The sequence below is a fragment of the Salvelinus fontinalis genome, chromosome 10, assembly GCF_029448725.1.
Source record: "Salvelinus fontinalis isolate EN_2023a chromosome 10, ASM2944872v1, whole genome shotgun sequence".
In the NCBI taxonomy this organism is placed as follows: Eukaryota; Metazoa; Chordata; class Actinopteri; order Salmoniformes; family Salmonidae; genus Salvelinus; species Salvelinus fontinalis.
The window spans coordinates 6,620,452-6,642,901 of NC_074674.1; the positions used below are offsets into that span (position 1 = coordinate 6,620,452).

The window sequence follows — 22,450 nt, forward strand, 5'->3', positions numbered from 1 at the left end:
AACCGGGCAACCCGTTGTTTTCCCTGTTCCGCTCGGTATCCTACGTAATAGTAAAATGGAATGACACGCAGTAGAGGGATGATTCTGAATAAGCTGAAGAATGCTGTCGATATCTAAGCTTCTTAGATGGGGGAAGAAAAAAAAAAGTACACATATCTATTTTTAATTAACTCCATAAATTAATTGAGATGCCTACATTGCTACACAGCAAATGTACTTACTGCAAGGTGTTTTAGTGGAATTTTGCTTTTTTCTATTTAAAATACATGTCATAAAAATGTTTACCGGTACTCTTATTTCCACTCATGTCTAATTTAACTGGCCGTCTGTAAATACGTTGTATAAACATTGATATACTTTACTAATAGACAACGACTCATCCATCAAAAGAATTCAGAACACCCAAACTACTTTAATATGTACTGGCTGTAAGCACTGTGGGAGGTGAGTTAGGGGAAGTTGTAATGATATCAGGACTGACAAGCCACCCCAGTCAACCAGTTCCTTAACAACCCTTGAGTAGAGCAGACAGACTACCCAGAGGACAGACATATAGACAGAGACCAACAGACAGTGAGAGGGACAGAATATGCTCTTCCTAGCCCTTTTCCTGGGCATCATGCTCTGCACAGCCCAAGGTAAGCACATTAATCAATGTGAGACTGTAGGAAGTGGTTTAAAATCAGCTCCTTTGTTCTCTGAATATTGTTCAGAGGATGTGTCATGATTTTTTTAAACCAACGAGACCTCATTTAAATCTCATGGTGCTGTAAATATTCAGACAAATGTATCATATTATGTTCATGAGTTGTTTTGTTTAAAAAAAGGACCAACTTTTTTTGTATTTTGCATGGATAGAATTGCCATCATAACAGTCAAATACATTTGTCTAAAATATTTAACACATTAGATACATGCGATTTAATCTTAATTACATTTTTATGACAATTCATCTTTTTTTTTCTCCAAAAAATGTAACCATGGATGTAACAGAATTTGGATTCAAATGGATAAAATGTCATAGTGAAGACTGTTGCAGTGAGAGCAGGTGTTTAGCTTTGTGGCTTCTGGCATCTGAGAGCAGGGGGGACAGGGGGGTCACAGGGGGTGGGGGGTAGACACAGAGCTAACAGAACATGTCCAGCTCCTGGTGGTTCCCCCCACTCCGCCGCCTCCCCAGAAAAAGCAGAAGTGAGAGTGGGATTGGGAAACAGGCCCCCCGAGACCTGGATCCGTCCAGCAAGTCCCGAGCACAATGTGTTTCCTGGAGCTAGACGCTATCGGGGGTTTCGTTTAAAAAAATCCACACACAAAAAGACACATGCTTAAACCCTTCTCAGGAACACTCTCATTTCCCCTTTCTCCCTGAAAAAAACACTCAAATATGAAATAGACAGAAAAGCTTTTATTGCAAAAATAATTATCTCTGGTGACATTGATGTATACCAAGAAAATTATTTTTATTACCACCTTTCTATGGATGATACCTAAGGCATTGAAATTGAAATAACTCATAATTCACCATATGATAAAATTATATGTCAGTAACAGCAAATGACATAACTTTGGTACTGAAGTATTGGCATCATGCCTGACAGAGGAGAAATTCAAGACGATGCGCTTCACTGATTCAAAGTAAGTGGATTATTTGATGTCCATTTTAGTATTTAATACAATACAAGTGAAATACTGTGTTGTACAGTCAATTAAAATGTATTTTTCTTGCAGGTTTGTTGCTTTGTATTAAAATGGGAATTCTTCACTCATCACTCAACAATGAGACAATGTGTTTTCACCCTCTTTCAGGTGACAAAGTACCCCCTGCCAGCGAACCAGTTGGCATGACCATGGGGGACCTTAAACCAGTCTTCCTCCCAGCCAACCCAGAGTTCAGTCAGGCTCCCCCAGACACGGTGGTAGCCCCTACGTCTCTCTGCTGTGGAGTGGATGGGCTGAAACAGTTACTCTCCCAACATACCCAGGACCAGCAAGAAGCTGCTAGCTGGAAAGGAGAGGTGGTCAAGGCGCTGTCTCAGCTGGTCCAGGAGCACCGAGAGGTGTCCAGCGGCCAGAGGGAGGTCATCAACCTGCTGAAAGCCATGAAGGACCAGGGAGCTCAGCACCTGAATAACCTGCAGAACCTGGGCAGACACCAGAGTCTTCTGGTGGAGAACCACCAGGCTCTGCTGCTGCAGGTGTCCCGCATCTCCACCCACCTCCAGGACCTGGCCAAGAAACCCAACGCTGCCAGCCAATGAGATGCTCAGATCTTAACATGCATGAGACAGGCTGTCCAATCAGGATGAATAAGCTTCATAACAAACTAAGCAGCAGTTCAATCCAGTTTCAGATTGTGGGCAATAACCTGCTACTAAACCAAATTTGTTCAATAAGGCATACAATAGAGAATGCATTGATAAAGTCAATTTGCTTGTATGGATTTAACAATTAACTTATGAACCAATCACAGTCTGATATCCCAGTACTAAATCACATTATCTGATTTGTTTATTTTCTACTGTTTTGGATTATAACATAAATGATTGATTACCAATGTATAGCATCACTGTCTGAATCGCTTAAAAACCAAATAAACAGATTCAAAATAACATTTATTTTACAAGTCTTCCTTGTGATGCGCCGCCATTTCCTGGTTGCTAAAATTCTAATAATTTGCCTAATTTCAGTTAATGTGACAAAACAAACAATGTAGAGAATCTTGGTACAATCCAAAATGCAGTGAAATATCTTTTCAATAACCAAAAATATTGTAATTTCAGCGGTTTGAAGATGGTGTACAAACGAGAAAGTAAAAGACGTAAAAACTAAACTTAAGAATGGGAGGCATAGAAATAGAGCACCTAGAAATGATATAATGTTTCTTATGCTGGCCTTTAATAGGAATGAGAGATCTATAACTCATATTTCTTTATGAATTTGGTGGGGTCGCCCCAAACAGTTAAATATTGTAGCTTTAAATTGTTCTTCCTCTTCTGTCCAAGGTAGATCCTGTTCTATCTGTCCGGCTCTGCATTTACTGCTGATGACTCAATTCCATCTGACTATTACTCCTGATGCAAAGATGGATCAGTGTTATATTTTTCAATGGAGGTCTTTAAAATGTTCAAAACATTTTCAACCACCACCCTGAAAAACAACAATCTGTACAACAAGCTGTCCACGGCGCATTCAATCTCCCTACAAATGTGTCAAATGGAGAGATCTCTGAACAAATGTTCACATATTTAAAACATGTAATGATTGAAGTTGAAGATCAAATATATAAACGGAATAAATACAAATCAGTGGGGCATCCACTTGAACATGTTCATCCCTGAGAAGATAGGTTTTAGAGTTACAAATGTGATAATTCATTGAAATCTATTATTACCGTAGTCTATGTCTATATTCCATGAAACATGTGAGGGACATGTGAGGAAACATGTAAGGAAACATGTGAAGGACATGTGATGGGCATGTGAGGAAACATGTGAGGGACATGTGATAGACATGTGAGGGACATGTGATGGACATGTGAGGAACATTTGATGGACATGTGAGGGACATGTGATGGACATGTGAGGGATTGTTAATCTTGATAGTTTATTCCTGGTTCTGTGATTGGTTTGTTGACAGAGCGAAGTCCTCCAGTGATCAAGCTGAACTCTGTGTTGCTGTGGGAGGCTGAGAAGACTTTGCATTTAGGAACGTCGTTCACCTTGACCTGTGAGGGGGACAGCACAGCCACCTGGTCTACCACAGCGTTCAAAAAGAGGAACACTAAACAGGGGAGTATGATTTCCACCAGGCACCTTACAGCAGACTACACTGGCACATACAAGTGTGTGTATGACAACCAACCAGACCTGTTCTCAGAGGTCCACATCTATGTGAAAGGTAAGTGTTTTCATGACATGACATCTTTTATGGACGTTGAGAGTGGGAAATGCGCTCTAGAAATGTTAAGTTATCATTATTATTATCTGTCCAGCTGCCAAAGCCACACACAACATTGTATGTTTATCAGCTAATATGTCACAAGTTAAGTCAACATTGCTCAACCTGTTATGTTCCTTATAGATCCCATTAATGTTCTGGTAACCCCCCGCAACATGAGAGATGTTAAGGAGGGCGGGGATCTTCTCCTCTGTCAGCTGACAGACCCCAGTGCCACAGACCTGTCCCTCCGTATGGCCAACGGAGACCCAACACCCCCCGACATGAACTACACTGTCAATCCCAGGAGAGGGATCCTCATCAGACACCTTCTGACCAGCCACAGTGCAAACTACATCTGCAGCGCAAAGATCAATGGGGTCACAACACGCTCCAAAGACATCAACATCAATGTCGTTCAAAGTAAGATGAAGTAGATGTCTGTGCATTTTGTATTTGTTGGACATTGCATTGAGGTTATTAGTCCCAAAGCATCTAAACACATCTACTTCTATGTGTATGTTCCAGGGTTGCGTTGGCCACCGTCTGTGTTAATTGAGGTAGATGGGTATGTTAGTATTGTTGGAGAGGAGCTCCTCATCCCCTGCATCACCAGTAACCCTAACCACTTCTACAACATCACCTGGAAACACTCCTCCCTCAAAGTAAGTTAAACAGTAACCTGTCCTCAATTTCTATCATTAAATCATATATGTTTCCTATTAGCTTGTATGATCCAGTATCGGTCTGAAGATCTGAACTGATATGTTGGTGTTGTTTATATATATACAGGCATTGAACTTCTTACAAAAAGTAATGCAGGACAAGCAGGTCCACATCACCAGTACTGTGACTATCCCGGCTGTGACCATGTCTGACACAGGAAACTTCACCTGTACAGCCATGAATGAGGCTGGGGCCAACACATCCACCACCTACCTGCAGGTCGTAGGTAAGCATTAGGGAAAGGGAGTGTTGATCTACCATCTAATATGTTTGGCTACCATCTAATATGTTTGGCTACCATCTAATATGTTTGGCTACCATCTAATATGTTTGGCTAGCATCTAATATGTTTGGCTAGCATCTAATATGTTTGGCTAGCATCTAATATGTTTGGCTAGCATCTAATATGTTTGGCTAACATCTAATATGTTTGGCTAACATCTAGTATGTTTGGCTAACATTTAATATGTTTGGCTAACATCTAATATGTTTGGCTAACATTTAATATGTTTGGCTAACAATTAATATGTTTGGCTAACATCTAATATGTTTGACTAGCATCTAATATGTTTGGCTAGCATCTAATATGTTTGGCTAGCATCTAATATGTTTGGCTAGCATCTAATATGTTTGGCTAGCATCTAATATGTTTGGCTAGCATCTAATATGTTTGGCTAACATCTAGTATGTTTGGCTAACATTTAATATGTTTGGCTAACATCTAATATGTTTGGCTAACATTTAATATGTTTGGCTAACAATTAATATGTTTGGCTAACAATTAATATGTTTGGCTAACATCTAATATGTTTGACTAGCATCTAATATGTTTGACTAGCATCTAATATGTTTGGCTAGCATCTAATATGTTTGGCTAGCATCTAATATGTTTGGCTAGCATCTAATATGTTTGGCTAACATCTAATATGTTTGGCTAACATCTAATATGTTTGGCTAACATTTAATATGTTTGGCTAACAATTAATATGTTTGGCTAACATCTAATATGTTTCGCTACATGGGATCATATTTACGTAAGCCCGCGAGATCAGGATGATAGTACAAAGATAGTGTTGATCTCCACAAACACCAAACATGGAAACCTGTTTTAAAAGTGAAACTCAGCTTAGCATCCTCAAAGGAAATTGTGGTGTGATAATTTAAAATGTTAAGTTTTGTTGAAGTTTGTGATCAAAATAATGTTATCTTTAAATGTTCTCTCTCTGTCTTTCTCCCTTCTTCAGACGAGCCTTACATTAGGTTCATACCCCGCCTGTCACCCAATCTATACCAAAATGGCTCCTTAGTCAATGTGAAAGAAGGGGAGAACCTTGAGATAAGCATTCTGATCGAGGCCTATCCCCAAATCAAGGAGCATTGGTGGGACGTGCCCATGTCTCACAGTCACAACATCTCCACTCATGGCGACACATGGACCGCCCAAGACAATTACAGGTCATTATTTTCCCAATAATTACCCTGCTTCTGAATGTGTATACCACATCATTTGTAAAAGATGCTGAATAAATACAGGATCCGGTGCTGTTATTTGATCCTGTCCTGTCATCCTGTAGGTACGAGAGCAGCCTGCTGCTACACAGAGTCAGGTCTGAGGAGAGGGGCCAGTACACCCTCCACACCAGGAGCACGCGCCTCAACAGCTCCATCACCTTCAATATCCAAGTCTACCGTAAGATATCTTATTCCAATGTGACCGGTCACACCGACTATCAAACTAGCGAGAAAATATGGAGCAAAACTGTGCCGTGTACCGTGAGAGTGACGTGATGATGACTTACACAGTGTGATGCTGTCTGTCCTCTCTGACTGAGTAGAGAAACCCAGTGCCATGCTCAGACTGAAGAATTCTACCACCCTGACCTGCACCTCCTCTGGATACCCAGCTCCCACAATCCTCTGGTACCAGTGCCCAGGAATACAAAGCACGTAGGTGTAAAAACTGATGCTGTAGAAAAGGGCTTTATATACTCAATTTGATTGATTGTAGGTTCTCTAACTGGATAACATTCAGCCAAGAGCTTTGCACAGCAAAATATGCAGAGAGCTGTTTCACTCTGAAATGAAACAGGCCTACTGTCTGTGCTCATCTTGACGTTCCTCTGTTGTCAGGTGTGATGCGGACAATGACACCGTGGAGGTGCACCCTCTCTTCACCAGCACCATGGAGGTGCAGAGTGAGCTGACCCTCAGTCCCTCAACTGAGGAGGTCACAGTGGAGTGTGTCACCTTTAACTTTGCTGGCAAAAATCGGGTCACCTTCGTATCGCGTAAGACGACCATTACAGCTATATAGTATACTGCACAAACAAACGTTTAGTGAGATTCTCACATGGCACCGGTGGGCTCTTACTATGACTAGTACTGAAACAGCCACCGGTAGTGTTATTTCTCATTTCCCTGTTCAGTATTGAATAATGTCATGAGCTGACTTCAAGGGCATCCAAATGTACTGTGTTGTTTGCTATGTTTTAGATGTTCTTGCTGCCACTCCAACATTTGTAATGTCCGAGCTGTTCACCCCCACTCTCATTGGAGCCACCAGCACAGCAGCCCTTCTGTTCCTACTGCTTGTCATCGTTCTGTACAAATACAAGCAGGTGAGCTGCATTTACTGACTCGTTCATTGGCTTTCACTGCCCAAATACATTTGCAGTTAGACCATTACACAACATATGTTTTCTCTCATAGAAACCCAAATATGAAGTCCGGTGGAAGATCATCGAGGCCAATGATGGGAATAACTACACCTTTATTGACCCTACACAACTTCCGTATAACAAGAAGTGGGAGTTCCCTCGTGATAAGCTGAGGCTTGGTATGATTTATTGTCGTTTTGGGGGTTAAAACAGAGATCAGGTCATGAAACAGTAATGACTGACTGAATACTCTGTGTTCCAGGCCAGATTCTGGGAGCAGGGGCTTTTGGGAAAGTTGTGGAGGCCACTGCCTATGGTCTGGGGACCGATGACAACAGGACCACCCGTGTGGCAGTAAAGATGCTCAAGCGTGAGTTAGCATCCTCATACTGTCCCTAAACATCTTTAACCCTACAGCATTGCTTTTCATTTACAGAAGGAAGTCAAAATGATTGTACAATACATAACTGCTATTGGATACATGCTGGCATGAAAGTAGTTCCCATCATAGATGAAGCACTATCTCAGTATATGCAATAATGAAAGAGTTACTCCTCCTCCTCCTCCTCAGCAGCAAGCGCCCACTCAGAGGAGAGAGAAGCTCTGATGTCAGAACTGAAGATCCTCAGTCACCTGGGATGTCATGACAACATTGTTAACCTGTTGGGGGCGTGTACTCAAGGAGGTGGGACAAACTCTTTTCTGTACTTGCATTTCCATAGAAGAAGGTAACATGACTTGTAGGGTGAGTTTCATTGGTTAACCAAATCGGTCATCTCATTGTTGTGTTCGACCACAGGCCCAATGCTGATGATCACAGAGTACTGTAGCCATGGCGACCTGCTGAACTTCCTGCGTAGCAAGGCCAAGCTGTTCCTGGACTCCATCCTGAGTGGACCAGGGGTTCCAGAGGTTCCAGGGGATAGTGATCACTACAAGAACACATCTAGCCAGGAGTCTCGTGTCAGGAGGTGGGCTGAACGATCACTAGCATGCCTCTCGTCTCAACTCACTCTCCTTTCTCCATTCTCCCACCAGAGACATGGTTTCTGGGTTAGTGAAAGTGCACCAAAACGAGAAATGAGAAATAGATGTGAGGCACAAGTTTCAGTCTCCACACATGTTTTATATACCGTCAACCAGGTGACAAAGCTATGCATTCTTCTAGCCAGGGACCTCCTCTGCCCTCATTTTATGCATTGCTCTCTGTGGTGCCGTATCAAAATCTACATTCTATACTAACAAGGCATTCATGCCTCTTGACGCACGTCATGGTCTCTACGTTATCACTGACCGTACATTTTCATTTCTACACAGAATACACTGAGTGTACAAAACATTAGAAACACCAGAACAGCCTCAATTTGTCAGGGCATGGACTCTACAATGTGTTGAAAGCGTTCCACAGGGATGCTGGTCCATGTTGACTCCAATGCTTCTCACAGTTGTGTTAAGTTGACTGGATGTCCTTCGGGTGGTGGATCATTCTTGATTCACATCGGAAACTGTTGAGTGTGAAAAACACAGCAGCGTTGCAGTTCTTGACACAAACCGGTGCACCTGGCACCTATTACCACACATTGTTCAAAGGCACTTCATCGCCTGAATGGCACACATACACAATGTCAATGGCAATGTCTCAAGGCTTAAAAATCCTTCTTTAACCTGTCTCCTCCCCTTCATCTACACTGATGTAAGTATATTTAAGAAGTGACATCACTAAGGGATCATAGCTTTCACCTGGATTCACCTGGTCAGTCTATGTCATGGTAAGAGCAGGTGTTCTTAATGTTTTGTCCACTCAGTGTACCTGTCCAGTGTAGACCGTAGTGTAACCTCTCAGTCCTTTATGTGTCTGCAGTGACAGTGGGATCTCCTGCTCCAGCTCAGACAACTACCAGGCCATGCATCCAGCGCAGAGGCCCAAATACGGCCCTATGGGTAATTAACATCCGTCTACACACTGCAGTAACACAGAGAGGGTTGTGGAGTGGAAGGGCGTTATACACTCTTCCTCGATCTTTCTCTCTATCTCTCTGCTAGGTTATGGATTGAAGGGTGGTAATATACACTGTTAAGTCTCATATAGTCTCTCTCTTCGTCATAGGTTCTTTATGTGAGGATCCAGAGACAGACACCTGGTCGCTGGACATAGAAGACTTGTTGAGGGTCTCCTATCAGGTGGCTCAGGGAATGGACTTCCTTGCATCCAAAAATGTAACAGAAAAATGTAATTGTAATTTAAAGTCAACTCATGTAGTGTAACATGCAGATTGACACATGATTATATGAGTGAAACCAATGTTGTCTTTGCAGTGCATTCACAGGGACGTGGCCGCTAGGAACGTCCTGTTGACCGATGGCCACGTGGCTAAGATCTGCGACTTTGGGCTCGCTCGAGACATCGAGAATGACTCCAACTATGTGGTGAAAGGAAATGTGAGTTAATAAAACAATATAAAGGAATAAAGAAATCACTTTAGTTTAGGAAGCTCGGATTCTCCAATGATTGTGAACTATGTTCCTTCCCAGGCCCGTCTGCCAGTGAAGTGGATGGCCCCCGAGAGCATCTTTGACTGTGTGTACACAGTGCAGAGTGATGTCTGGTCCTATGGGATACTGCTGTGGGAGGTCTTCTCTCTGGGTGGGTCACTCTGACACTTAGCATGGGTGCCAGTCTGTCTGTTCGCTTGCCAATGAAATTGAAGTCGGCAAAAGCACAAACAGATCTGGGATCAGGCTAGGTCACTCTGGCACGTGATGACAAAAATAATGTCTTATGTCGAATCAAAGTATCTGATAAAATATATATATATTTTTTTTAATAAATGTTTTGTTGTTATTTCTAGGTAAGAGCCCATACCCTAATATTGTGGTGGACACCCGGTTTTACAAGATGATCAAAGATGGATGCCACATGTCACAGCCGGACTTTGCCCCTCCAGAGATGTGAGTATTATACTTCAAGATCGGCGAAAAGAGATGATGTAACCTGACAAGCTGCAGCAGTATCTGAAACTGAGAGTTCTCCTCAGATACACCATCATGAAGATGTGTTGGAACATGGAACCAACAGTGCGTCCAACCTTCAGTACCATTGGCCAGCTTATCCAGAGTCTACTGCCTGACCAGCCAGACCAGGTCAGATGGACTCAAGTGACCCACTGTAGTCTTTTTACATTTTACATTTACAGTCTCTCTCTTAGCATTCTGCTAACTTCTTATTATTTCCTAAATCAGGATTTTCTGTACTCCTAAAATGTATTTACAGTAAGAATAATATAATTTGGTGGATAAAATGGTTTGGGGACATCAACATTTTTAATTTGACAGAAAGTATCCTTTCTTCTGCCAGACCTACAGGAATGTGCAGGACAAGACGCCACAGCAGGAGGCAGGAGAGCAGAGTGACCAAACTAAGATTAGTGAGGATTGTGATCAGACACTGAACCATGAAGAAGAGGAAAAGCCCCTGATGAGGAATAACAACTACCAGTTCTGCTGAGAGCACATCAGGCCATCCTCCATTACTATACATTCATAGGTGACTGTCTGCCAGTCATAGCCAAGAGTTGGATGCACTAGACACACCAAATTATCCAAATGTCTTGACTCTCATTGTAGAGAACATGGTTTTAGTGTCATATAGTACCTTTTTTACGAAGTACAAAGTCAAGTTCCAGTAAGCAACAACAGTTTTAAAAGGAAGTAAGCGTGTATGCCTTCAACATTTTATGTACAGAAAATGACCATAAACCCAGACATTATTCTACGCATTTAACTTTTATATTTACACAGATCAAGATATTTTACAAACTCTGATCGGACTGTGACAACTTAATGCCAGTAGCGATGCGTGGGTAAAATCCCTAGGGAACCCGAGTCAGGGGAAAAAAAGCCATATTACAACCTATGTGTTGTGATAATTGCATTATTTGCTCTATAACCTGTTAGTTCATATGCCTTGACACCGTGATATATAGGTCTAAGGCCGAGACAATAAGAAGATACAGTGGAAGAATTATTTCAACCACACCTTTTTTTCATCACAAAACCAGAGAGCAACCGCTGTCCTCTGTTTGTGCAACTAGAAAAAAACATGTCTCACCCTACTTGTAGAGAAACGCCAACGCCATCCTCCTCTCTTCCATGTTGAGGAAACGGTCTATGACTCTGTCATACAGTACACGCTTTTAGTTTTAGTTGTCCTAGGCTACCTGGCTAAAATGTTTGCTCGCTAGCCTAACAATGACTCAATGTGATGCAACAATTCAAGTTGTTTCTGTCAATGACGTTTTGCTTTTGAGGATGTTATTTGTGTGAAGCAAATCCAAGCTGGCTTCCCTTGACACTTTTTCTTTGGTGCGCCAGGACCATTCACAGTTGAGCTCACTCAGTTTAGCTCACCGCCGATTGGTTATTATTTCATTTGAATTTTTATCAAGGGAGGCCAAATGCTTGCTGTATTCCCTTGCATTCAATGCTACGGGCGGCAACAATGTCATACTCTTTTTCACCAGACAGCATCAGATAGATGGGCTACACATACAGAGGCAGAGGGGCGCTGTTTGGCTCACTCGGATGCTTTCTCTGGAGGGACACATTCAGCCTCTTGCGACTTGAAAGAAAATGATGAAACAGATGAAAGGAAATGATTTTATGTTTTTTTCTTGGTAAGTTTTTTGGTGAAGCCTGCCATGAATACTGCTTCGTGAGCCACTGCTTAATGCATCTCTTTAAAAATGATTGGAGAATGGAGCCACTTACATATGCAGTTTCATTTGTTTCCAATACTCACAAAGTTCTCAACACCAGTTTTACTGAACTGAGATCAACGTTTCAATATGCCTAAGTAACACAAGACATAGTTACTGCGAAAACGTTTTTATTTTATGGTGGGCAGTCAATAACTTTTGTGTTTTGTGTTTAGCCAGTGTGTAGCCTTGGCTCACAATTTATTTTGAGCACGTTTTGCTGTTTTGGAGATTCGTTTTGGTTGGGCTCGTTCCAAGGGGATGAGAGTCAAAAGTTTGGACACACCTACTCATTCAAGGGTTTTTCTTTATTTGTACTATTTTCTACATTGTAGAATAATAGTGATGACATCAAAACTATGAAATAACACATATGGAATCATGTAGTAACCAAAAAAGTGTTTATATTTCAGATTCTTCAAAGTAGCCAAACTTTGCCTTGGTGACAGCTTTGCACAATCTTGGCATTCTCTCAACCAAGTGTGCCTTGTTAAAAGTTAATTTGTGGAATTTCTTTTTTTGTTTGTTTGAGCCAATCAGTTGTGTTGTGAAAAGGTAGGGGTGGTACACAGAAGATAGCCCTATTTTGTAAAAGACCAAGTCCATATTATGTCAAGAACAGCTCAAATAAGCAAAGAGAAATGACAGTCCATCATTACTTTAAGACATGAAGGTCAGTCAATCAGGAACATTTCAAAAACTTGATTTGTTTAACACTTTTTTGGTTACTACATGATTCCATGTGTGTTATTTCATAGTTTTGATGTCTTCACTATTATTCTACAATGTAGAAAATAGTAAAAATAAAGAAAAACCCTTGAATAAGTAGGTGTGTCCAACCTTGTGACTGGTACTGTAGGTATATTATTATGAATTGTAGCAACATATTTTCCCTATTAAAAGTGCTTGTAATAATGTAACAAAACAATTACTGTATTTTTGGTCTTGACTTGAGTGTAAGAACATTTTACCAATACATGGAAATGTACTGTAAGTATGTAATCAAATAAAAAGGTTCAAATTCATTTCCTACCTTCTATGAATTCCTGATACCAGTTCATAATAGTTAGTTGTTGTAGTATCATATATTCCCTGCAAAGTCATTCTATCAGGTAGGCTACTATACATTTCTTTGACTCCATAGCCACTCATGGTAAAGGGTATGTTTTCCATGCATACCTACCCAAAATATTCTTTCATATATAACAATTTCGGAGAAGTAAACCTTTTATTTTTACTATCAGGAAGTGCTGAGTTTGCCCTCATTTCTTGAAAAACAAGAACCTAGACATTGCATAAACATTCAAGTTACTTCTCCTGCTAAACTATTTTGCAATTCTGGAAGATGGCACATACCCCTTCATAACCACAAAAAACGAACCATAAAAAGTTAAAATCCACAAGAGAGATTGGATATAAAAAGAGTAAGAATGATTGATGACAAACCACAGACGAATAATTTATGCTGATCTTTTATGAACAGTTGCCCTACTATAAGCATTAACGGTATGTGACTGTTTATACCACTAGGGAGCAGCACCATTGCACACAATTAAACAGAGTTCTAAGAAACTAGCCACCCAGCTACATCTCAATATGTTGCCTAAGGTGACGTAGCCTCATAATTACCCGACTGATTCCCATTATCCATTCAGCGAACATTCATGTAAGCTCGCAAAATCAGGCTGCTTGCGAGGCTAAAGGTTACATGCTACTTCTCACAGATTGATCCTCACCAACATCCTCTCACTGTGAGATATCACTCTTATTTCTCATTCTATTACATCCTTAACTTTAGACTTACCTGCTAACAACTTTAAACTAACCTGAGACTAACCTGATAATAACTTTAGACTAACCTGAGACTAACCTGATATTAACTTTAGACTAACCTGAGACTAACCTGATAATAACTTTTGACTAACCTGATAACTTTAGACTAACCTGAGACTAACCTTAGATTAACTTTGGACTAACTTGAGACTAACCTGGGACTAACATGAGACTAACCTGGGACTAACTTGAGACTAACATTCGACTAAACTGAGACTGACCTGATAATGACTTGAGACTAACCTGAGACTAATGTTAGACTAACTTTAGACTAACTTTTTACTAACATGAGACTAACCTGAGACTAACATGAGACTAACCTGATGATAGCTTAAAACTAACGTCTGACTAACCTGAGACTACCTTTAGACTAGCCTGATAATAACTTTAGACTAATGTTATGTTCCCAAGCAAGAAAAACTAATAATGTCACTCGAAGAGAAGGGGAAACTAACAAAGAGTCAGTAACCAAAACGAAACAGATGGGGTTTTAGGAGGGGTTCTGGAAGACACTCGTAGGAGTGTCCACTGAAAGTTGACTAGCAAAAACAACTGGGGCCTAAAATACACCCACCATGAGCCCCCACTAAATTTACCCAAGAACAGGCAAACAGAATTAAAACCCACACCAAACTTAAAGACAGAAAGTAAACCAATAAGTGGAGCAAAATCGAAAATAGAATAAGGATTGTTTGTCTAGAAATCAAATAGGGAGAGCCAACTAAAGGTGAAACACATTCTGACTAAATAGATGACAAGCCAGCACAGGTGTAACCCATACTGACTAAAGAGGTGACAACAAGTGGTGCGCCCCACGTGCTAACGTACAACCTTGGAATATACATGAAAAAACTAAAGCCTGTAACACCTTCCCCCTTAAGACCACAAATATATCCTATATTTTTATTGGACAAGTTTGCTCACAACCAACAGAAAACATCTTCCATTTCAGAACATTATCAATTTAAATGCGTTGCCTTTTCCAGCATAAACGTGGTGTCTTCTGTCTGTCAACACTTAAATAGACAAAACAGACACATTTGTATATATATATATAAACAGTACCAGTCAAAAGTTTGGACAAAGTTACTCATTCCAGGGTTTTTCTTTATTTGGACTATTTTCTACATTGTAGAATAATAGTGAAGACATCAAAACTATGAAATAACACATATGGAATCATGTAGTAACTAAAAAAAGTGTTAAACAAATCAAAATATATTTCATATTTGAGATTCTTCAAAGTAGCCACCCTTTGCCTTGATGACAGCTTTGCATACTCTTGCCATTCTTTCAACCAGCTTCACCTAGAATTATTTTCCAACAGTCTTGAAGGAGTTCCCACATATGCTGAACACTTGTTGGCTGCTTTTCCTTCTCAATGCTGTCCAATTCATCCCAAACCATCTCAATTGGGTTGAGGTCGGGTGATTGTGGAGGCCAGGTCATCTGATGCAGTATTCCATCACTCTACTTCTTGGTCAAATAGCCCTTACACAGCCTGAACAGTGGCAGCAGTGGCTATAGGCAGAACATCATTACCGGTTTCCACAGACTTTCTCTGTCCAATCGTACCGGGTGAAGTACGGTTGCAACATGTTGACATAACACAGCCGTTTGTTTCTTCCTCCGCTCCAGTGTGGCGATGATGTAATCCAAATTACCATTTTCTTTTCACTATGGGGTAAAGGCCTGAAAAGCGAGATTGATGGTGACCCCAGAACGGGCAACAAAACCAGGACTGGGTCAACCACATGGAAAGTGCGTTTTCAAGCCATTTGATCGTACCAAACTTTCGTTTGTGCCTTCACAGGCACATTGCAACCTTTATCTCAGAAAGCTCAAAGGACCTCTGGCATGATGTCCAAACACAAAATCATTTGAAAGAAACATTTGATAGAAAACCGAGAAATTCCTGATCAACCTTCCGATGCAAACAGCACAAGAGGGACCCCTTCATCCCAGTATTTCTCCAACTCAAAGCAGTAAGCTCTTAACATGGACTTCAAAGTCTGATGAAATCTCTCAAGAGCACCTTGAGACTGGGTGGTAGGTACAATAGGAGCAATGGGTTACACCCAACTATTGTAGCACTTGCAGGAATAACCTTTGACATTAAATTCTAAATTTGGTCCGATTACACTACCTGCGGAAATCCAAACGTTAAAAATAATTGATTTAGAATTGGCCCCTTTTTTATTTTTTTTTGCCTAAAATGACATACCCTAATCTAACTGCCTGTAGCTCAGGCCCTGAAGCAAGGATATGCTTATTCTTGGTGCCATTTGAAAGGAAACACTTTGAAGTTTGTGGAAATGTAAAGGGAATGTAGGAGAATATAACACATAATGTATTATTCCAGCCCAGGTGCAATTTAGATTTTGGCCACAAGATGGCAGCAGTGTATGTGCAAAGTTTTAGACTGATCCAATTAAACATTGCATTCTGTTCTAAATGTTGTACCAAGACTGCCTAAATGTGCCTAATTTGTTTATTATTAACTTTTCATGTTCAAAACTGTGCACTCTCCTAAAACAATAGCATGGTATTCTTTCACTGTAATAGCTACTGTAAATTGGAAAGTGCCGTTAGATTAACAATAATTGTATCTTTCGAACAATATCAGATATGTCTATGTCCTGGGAAACGTTTTTGTTACTTACAACCTCATGCTAATCGCATTAGCCTATGTTAGCTCAACCTTCCCGCAGGGGACCCACCAATCCTAAAGAAGTTTTAACAATACTGGGAGCCGTGATCGTCCTCACTGGAATGGCCTCAGGGAAACAAGTGGCAGCACACATGATGGTTAAGAGAAACTGGTCACCCCTCTTGGCTTTGGGCAAAGGACCAACACAGTCCACTAGAACCCTGATGAAAGGTTTGTCAAAAGCAGGAATAGGCTGCAAAGGTACAACCAGTACAGCTTGGTCCGGTTTAGCTGTCCGCTGACGATGGGATTTACAGTAAGACACACCATCCTGTTTCAGACCAGGCCAGAAGAAGTTATGTAAGATACGGTCATACGTCTTGTTGACTCCAAGATGGCCTGCCATACAAATATCATGAGCCAACCTCAGTATCGCTTGTCGAAGCGTAACTGCAAGGACAATTTGAGATACACTGGGCCAATTGTTTGCCCAGAGGTGGCATGAGAACGCCATTTCCTCATTAGAACAACATCTCCTCATTAGAATGCCATTTCCTCATTAGAACACCGTTTCCTCATTAGAACACTGTTTCCTCATTCGAACACCATTTCCTCATTAGAACACCATTTCCTCATTAGAACACCGTTTCCTCATTAGAACACCATCTCCTCATTAGAACACCATTTCCTCATTAGAACACCATTTCCTCATTAGAACACCATTTCCTCATTAGAACACCATTTCCTCATTAGAACACCATTTCCTCATTAGAACACCATTTCCTCATTTGAACACCATCTCCTCATTAGAACACCATTTCCTCATTAGAACACCGTCTCCTCATTAGAACACCATCTCCTCATTAGAACACCATTTCCTCATTAGAACACCATTTCCTCATTAGAACACCATCTCCTCATTAGAACACCATTTCCTCATTAGAACACCATCTCCTCATTAGAACACCATCTCCTCATTAGAACACCATCTCCTCATTAGAACACCATCTCCTCATTAGAACACCATTCCTCATTAGAACACCATTCCTCATTAGAACACCATTCCTCATTAGAACACAATTTCCTCATTAGAACACTGTTTCCTCATTAGAACACCATCTCCTCATTAGAACACCATTCCTCATTAGAACACCATCTCTGTCAAAGTAACCCCTATGAACTTCATCAAACTCCTCCTCTTGATGTATCTCAGCAAAAAGTGAAGTGTGAACTGTAGGGACCATCTCTTCCTACAGCGGTTCTACAAACTCGCTCACCTGGGGTTTTCAAAGGAGAGTTCAACTCAGGACATATACCGAATTCAGGATCACCCATAGACGTCTCAGACAGATCAACATTGGTGGGATCGCTGACATCCTCCTCAACACTAGACTTGCTCCGGGAGCCTTTCTTAGACATAGCACGTGTAACGGCACACATTCGGAATACGCTAGGGTACTTTTCTGATAACCCATCAGGTTCGTCTACTCTGGGTTCCTTACAAACAACAGGATTTGGCACAGCCTACCCTCCAGCCAAATCGTTTCCCAAAATGAATGAGACCCCCTTCACCAGCAAGCTAAGCCTCACTCCAACGACAAACGCAACCAGAAATAAGATCAGACTTCCACATTATATAAGATGTAAGATCAGAGTTACACATTATACAAAGGAGCTTCCACACAACACATCTCCACGCCTTGTACTAACACACTGTAACCACTTTCTGAATTGTCAGACAAAGGCAAAACACCCTCTAAAATAAAAGACTGGGCTGCCCAAGTGTCTCGCAGTATCTTCACTGACTGCTTAACAGCATCGCCATTCTACAGAGACACAAACCCGTCTGAAACAAAGAGTTCATACACATCTGAACCAAAATCTTGTTTAGGAGATACACCATTCCCAACCAGAGACTTAATGGGCTGGAGTGCTCCCAAAAGAAGAAGCTGCCTTTTCTCTCTCTCTCATTTTTCATTTTCAACTGAGAACAATGAGAGACAATGTGTCCTTTCTCACGGCAGTCATGACAAACTGGCAGATACGAAAAATCTATTTTCTGACAATCTTTATCTTTTGGGCACTGTAGAAAAGGACACAGTAGAAGGTGACTGCTCTGGATTGATTTTGCGTAGGAATAACTACTTGATGCTTTGTTTGTGAAAGTAGTTTTATGTGTCAACACGAACTCATCTACAAGGACTGCAGCTTTCTCAAGAGTGAGATCCTTGTGCTCATAAATGTAGGTGGCAACCCTTTCATGAAGGCAATTCTTGAACTGCTAGAGAAGCATGAGTGTCTTTAAATCCTCAATGTCCTTGACATGCTTGTTCCTTTGCAAACTCAACATGGCTTTGTGGTTCTGTCTTTCGTAATTTACGGAACTGTTGTCTGTATGCCTCTGGGACCAACTCTACCTTTCTCAATTGTACATCTACGGGGTGAACTCTACCACCCGTAGAACCTTTTTCATCATTCTCCCTCTCCGGAAAGAGTTCCTCCTCCACCTAAGCAGTATAGACTAACTCTTTGAGTACTGCTTTTGAATCGGCATGTGCAACTTTTATGTCATAATGCTTTGCGATGATGAGCAGATTTGCCTTCGCACAATTATCTAGCATCTCCCACGTTTGGTTTTCCACAAATGCTTCCAACTTAAAGTCCATGTTTTTTGATTTATTTTATAAGCGTTTATGCAACTTTCAAAATCATTCCACCAATCGTATAACCCCTCAGGGTGGATGTCAGTGACTGAAACTCTACGACAAAAGTGTATTTTGAACACTCAAATATCTGGGCACAGCAGAGCTTCAGAGAAGGTGATTAAATCAACTATCATACTCATGGGAAACAAGATCCTGGATGAGCCCCCATTTTGTTACGTTCCCCAGCCAGAATAATATCGCTGAAACAGAAGGGGGAACCAATAAAGAGTCACTGACCACAAGAGCCACTGAAAAAGGTGGGGTTTTAGGAGGGGTTCTGAAAGACACCCATGGGGGTGTCCACTGAAGGTTGACTAGCAACAACAACTGGGGCCTACAAGACACCCACCATGAGCCCCCACTAAATTTGCCCAAGAACTGGCAAACAGAATTAAAACCCACACCAAACTTAAAGACAGGAAGCAAACCAAAAAGTGGTGCAAAACGAAAACAGGGAAGAAATCAAATAGTGAGAGCCATCTAAAGGTGTTAAACCCCACATCTCTCAAGACCACTGGAGCACTGAGCCAGCACAGGTGAAACATATTCTGACTAACGAGATGACAAGCCAGCACAGGTGTAACACATACTGACTAACGACGTGACGCCAATTGGAGTGCCCCATGTGCTAACGTCCAACTTCGAAATATACATGGAAAAACCAAAGCCTGTAACACTAACCTGAGACTAATTTTAAATGAACTTGAGACTAACTTTAGTCTAACCTGAGACTACATTTAGAAACATTGACTAACTTTTGACTAACTTCAGACAAATGTTAGACTAACTTTAAACTAACTTTAGACTAACCTGAGACTAATCAGATCATTTTTTTTTTAATTAACCTTTATTTAACCAGGTAGGCCAGTTGAGAACAAGTTCTCATTTACAACTGCGACCTGGCCAAGATAAAGCAAAGCAGTGTGACACAAACAACAACACAGAGTTACACATGGGATAAAGAAACTTACAGTCAATAACACAATAGAAACATTTATATACAGTGTGTGCAAATGTAGTAAGATTAGGGAGGTAAGGCAATAAATAGGCCATCATGGCAAAATAATTACAATTTAGCAATTAAGACTGAAGTGATAGATGTGCAGAAGATGAATGTGCAAGTAGAGATACTGGGGTGCAAAGGATTTTTTTTTAACAATATAGGGATGAGGTAGTTGGGTGGGCTATTTACAGGAACCTGGGACTAACCGGAGACACATTTTAGACAACTTTAGACTAATTTGAGACTATTTTTAGACTACTGTTAGACTAACTTTACACTAACTTTAGACTAAATTAAGACTAACCTGATATTAACTTTAGACTAACCTAAGACCAACCTGATAATAACTTTAGACTAACTTGACTAATTTTAAACTAACTTTAGAATTACTTTAGACCAACCTGAGACTAACCTAAGACTAACCTAATAATAACTTTAGAATAAACCGAGACCAACATGATAATAACTTTAGACTAACCTGAGACAAACCTGAGACCAACCTGATAATAACTTTAGATAAACTTGAGACTAACCTGATAATAGACTAACCTTTCTTTCTCATAAAAAACACATCCAAGATACAATAGGTGTGAAAATAATGTATACTGTCAAACAAAGATTCCAGCCTACTGTGCTATGAGCAAAGAACATTGCTGTATTAACCTTTCAAGCCCTTTCCTAAACTTTCATGAAAGCTTGGCATGTCAAGAGACATCTGAGGGCAATATTTTGTCTGAGACCAAATGTTTTGGGGCCCTCCGCTATATTTAAATATATTTGGGATCCACCACCTGGATTCGGTCAGGTGGTGTAGCAAAATCTGAAATTGTGATTGTTACATTGGATAAAAGTAGAGACAGAGCTAGAAGTAAAGTAAATTCTGCTTTGATAAACCCCACTTTTGAGAAAATGGCTCTTGAATGTTTTGGTACTCATTCAGCATCGTTCACACCCTCTTAAGCCTTAGCCCCACCCATCTCTTTAAGGATTCACATGTGAAGCCATGTTTTAAACAGAGAGAAATCAACTTGATCTAGTCCTTGGCCTATATCCTAATCTGATTTTGGTGCGGGTCATGTTGTTCTTCACATTACTGTCTCTGGTAAACACACTATATCAAATAAAATCTAAGTTTGTACATCATATGCACAGGATACAGAAGGTATACATGGTTGAAATGGTTACTTGCATTTTCATAGTAACAATATCAAAACAGAAAGCATCCAGATATCTATTAGATTACAGTTACCCAGACACACTTGTCTAAATTGATGGGTCATGTGAAAGAAATGCTATAACCACCCCCTAGCCACATCTGGCTAAGTGGATGGGTCACTATTGTCTAGACAGGGTGTTCATGAAACACAATAGATGGCCGTAGTCACCCCCAGACACACCTGGCTAATTTGACGACATAATCTCAACTCATACCACTACCAATACAAACTGATTGTCATAGCTGTAGTATGAATACCTGTATTCATACTACAGCTATGACACATAGGTTAAATGTTAGCTAGCTAGCTAACATTAGGCTATAACTAGCAATGCAAATGTATTTCTGATTAGAAAAATATTACTACAAAGATCATACAAGTAACGTTAGCTAGCGAGCCAGCATACTAACATTTTTTAGCTAGCTAGCTAACAGTACGCTTTAACTTGCAATGAAAACAACTTTCTGACAAAATTAGAAACTTATATGAAAATGTAGCTAGACTCTTACCCATATACAGTGTATTTGGAAAGTATTCAGACCCCTTAACTTTTTCCACATTTTGTTAGGTTACAACCGTACTCTAAAATGGATTAAATAAAAAATGTTGTTCATCAATCTACAAACACCCCATAATGACGAAACAAAAACTGGTTTTTAGACATTTTGGCAAATTAATTAAAAATTAAAAACAGAAAAGCCTTATTTACATAACTATTCAGACCCTTTGCTAAGAGACTCAAAATTGAGCTCAGGTGCATCCTGTTTCCGTTGATCATCCGTGAGATATTTCTACAACTTCATTTGAGTCCACCTGTGGTAAATTCAATTGATTGGACGTGATTTGGAAAGGCACATACCTGTCTATATAAGGTCCCACAGTTGGCAGTGCATGTCAGAGCAAAAACCAAGCCATGAGGTCAAAGGAATTGTCCATAGAGCTCCGAGACAGGATTGTGTTGAGGCACAG

At 40.6% G+C, this 22,450-nt stretch overlaps 1 protein-coding gene across 4 annotated transcripts; it reads left to right on the plus strand.

Moving 5' to 3' along the window:
* The first annotated feature begins 470 nt into the window (after positions 1-470).
* LOC129863512 (macrophage colony-stimulating factor 1 receptor 1-like) lies at positions 471-13,098 on the plus strand. 4 transcript variants are annotated; one of them, XM_055935557.1, is made up of 21 exons: positions 471-638; positions 3,637-3,897; positions 4,081-4,359; positions 4,465-4,601; positions 4,729-4,888; positions 5,907-6,117; positions 6,237-6,352; positions 6,498-6,609; positions 6,793-6,950; positions 7,156-7,280; positions 7,372-7,498; positions 7,582-7,689; positions 7,891-8,004; positions 8,119-8,290; positions 9,181-9,260; positions 9,427-9,536; positions 9,636-9,758; positions 9,852-9,963; positions 10,169-10,268; positions 10,355-10,460; positions 10,675-13,098. In XM_055935557.1, exons 1-21 carry the CDS (start codon positions 590-592, stop codon positions 10,822-10,824), a joined length of 2,910 nt encoding a protein of 969 aa, XP_055791532.1. In that variant the 5' UTR covers positions 471-589; the 3' UTR covers positions 10,825-13,098. The 4 variants fall into 4 exon arrangements, with proteins under 4 accessions (XP_055791532.1, XP_055791533.1, XP_055791535.1 ...); XM_055935558.1 differs by having other exon boundaries at positions 7,894-8,004; XM_055935560.1 differs by lacking the exons at positions 10,355-10,460; positions 10,675-13,098 and having other exon boundaries at positions 7,894-8,004; positions 10,169-10,272.
* The last annotated feature ends 9,352 nt before the right edge of the window (positions 13,099-22,450 follow it).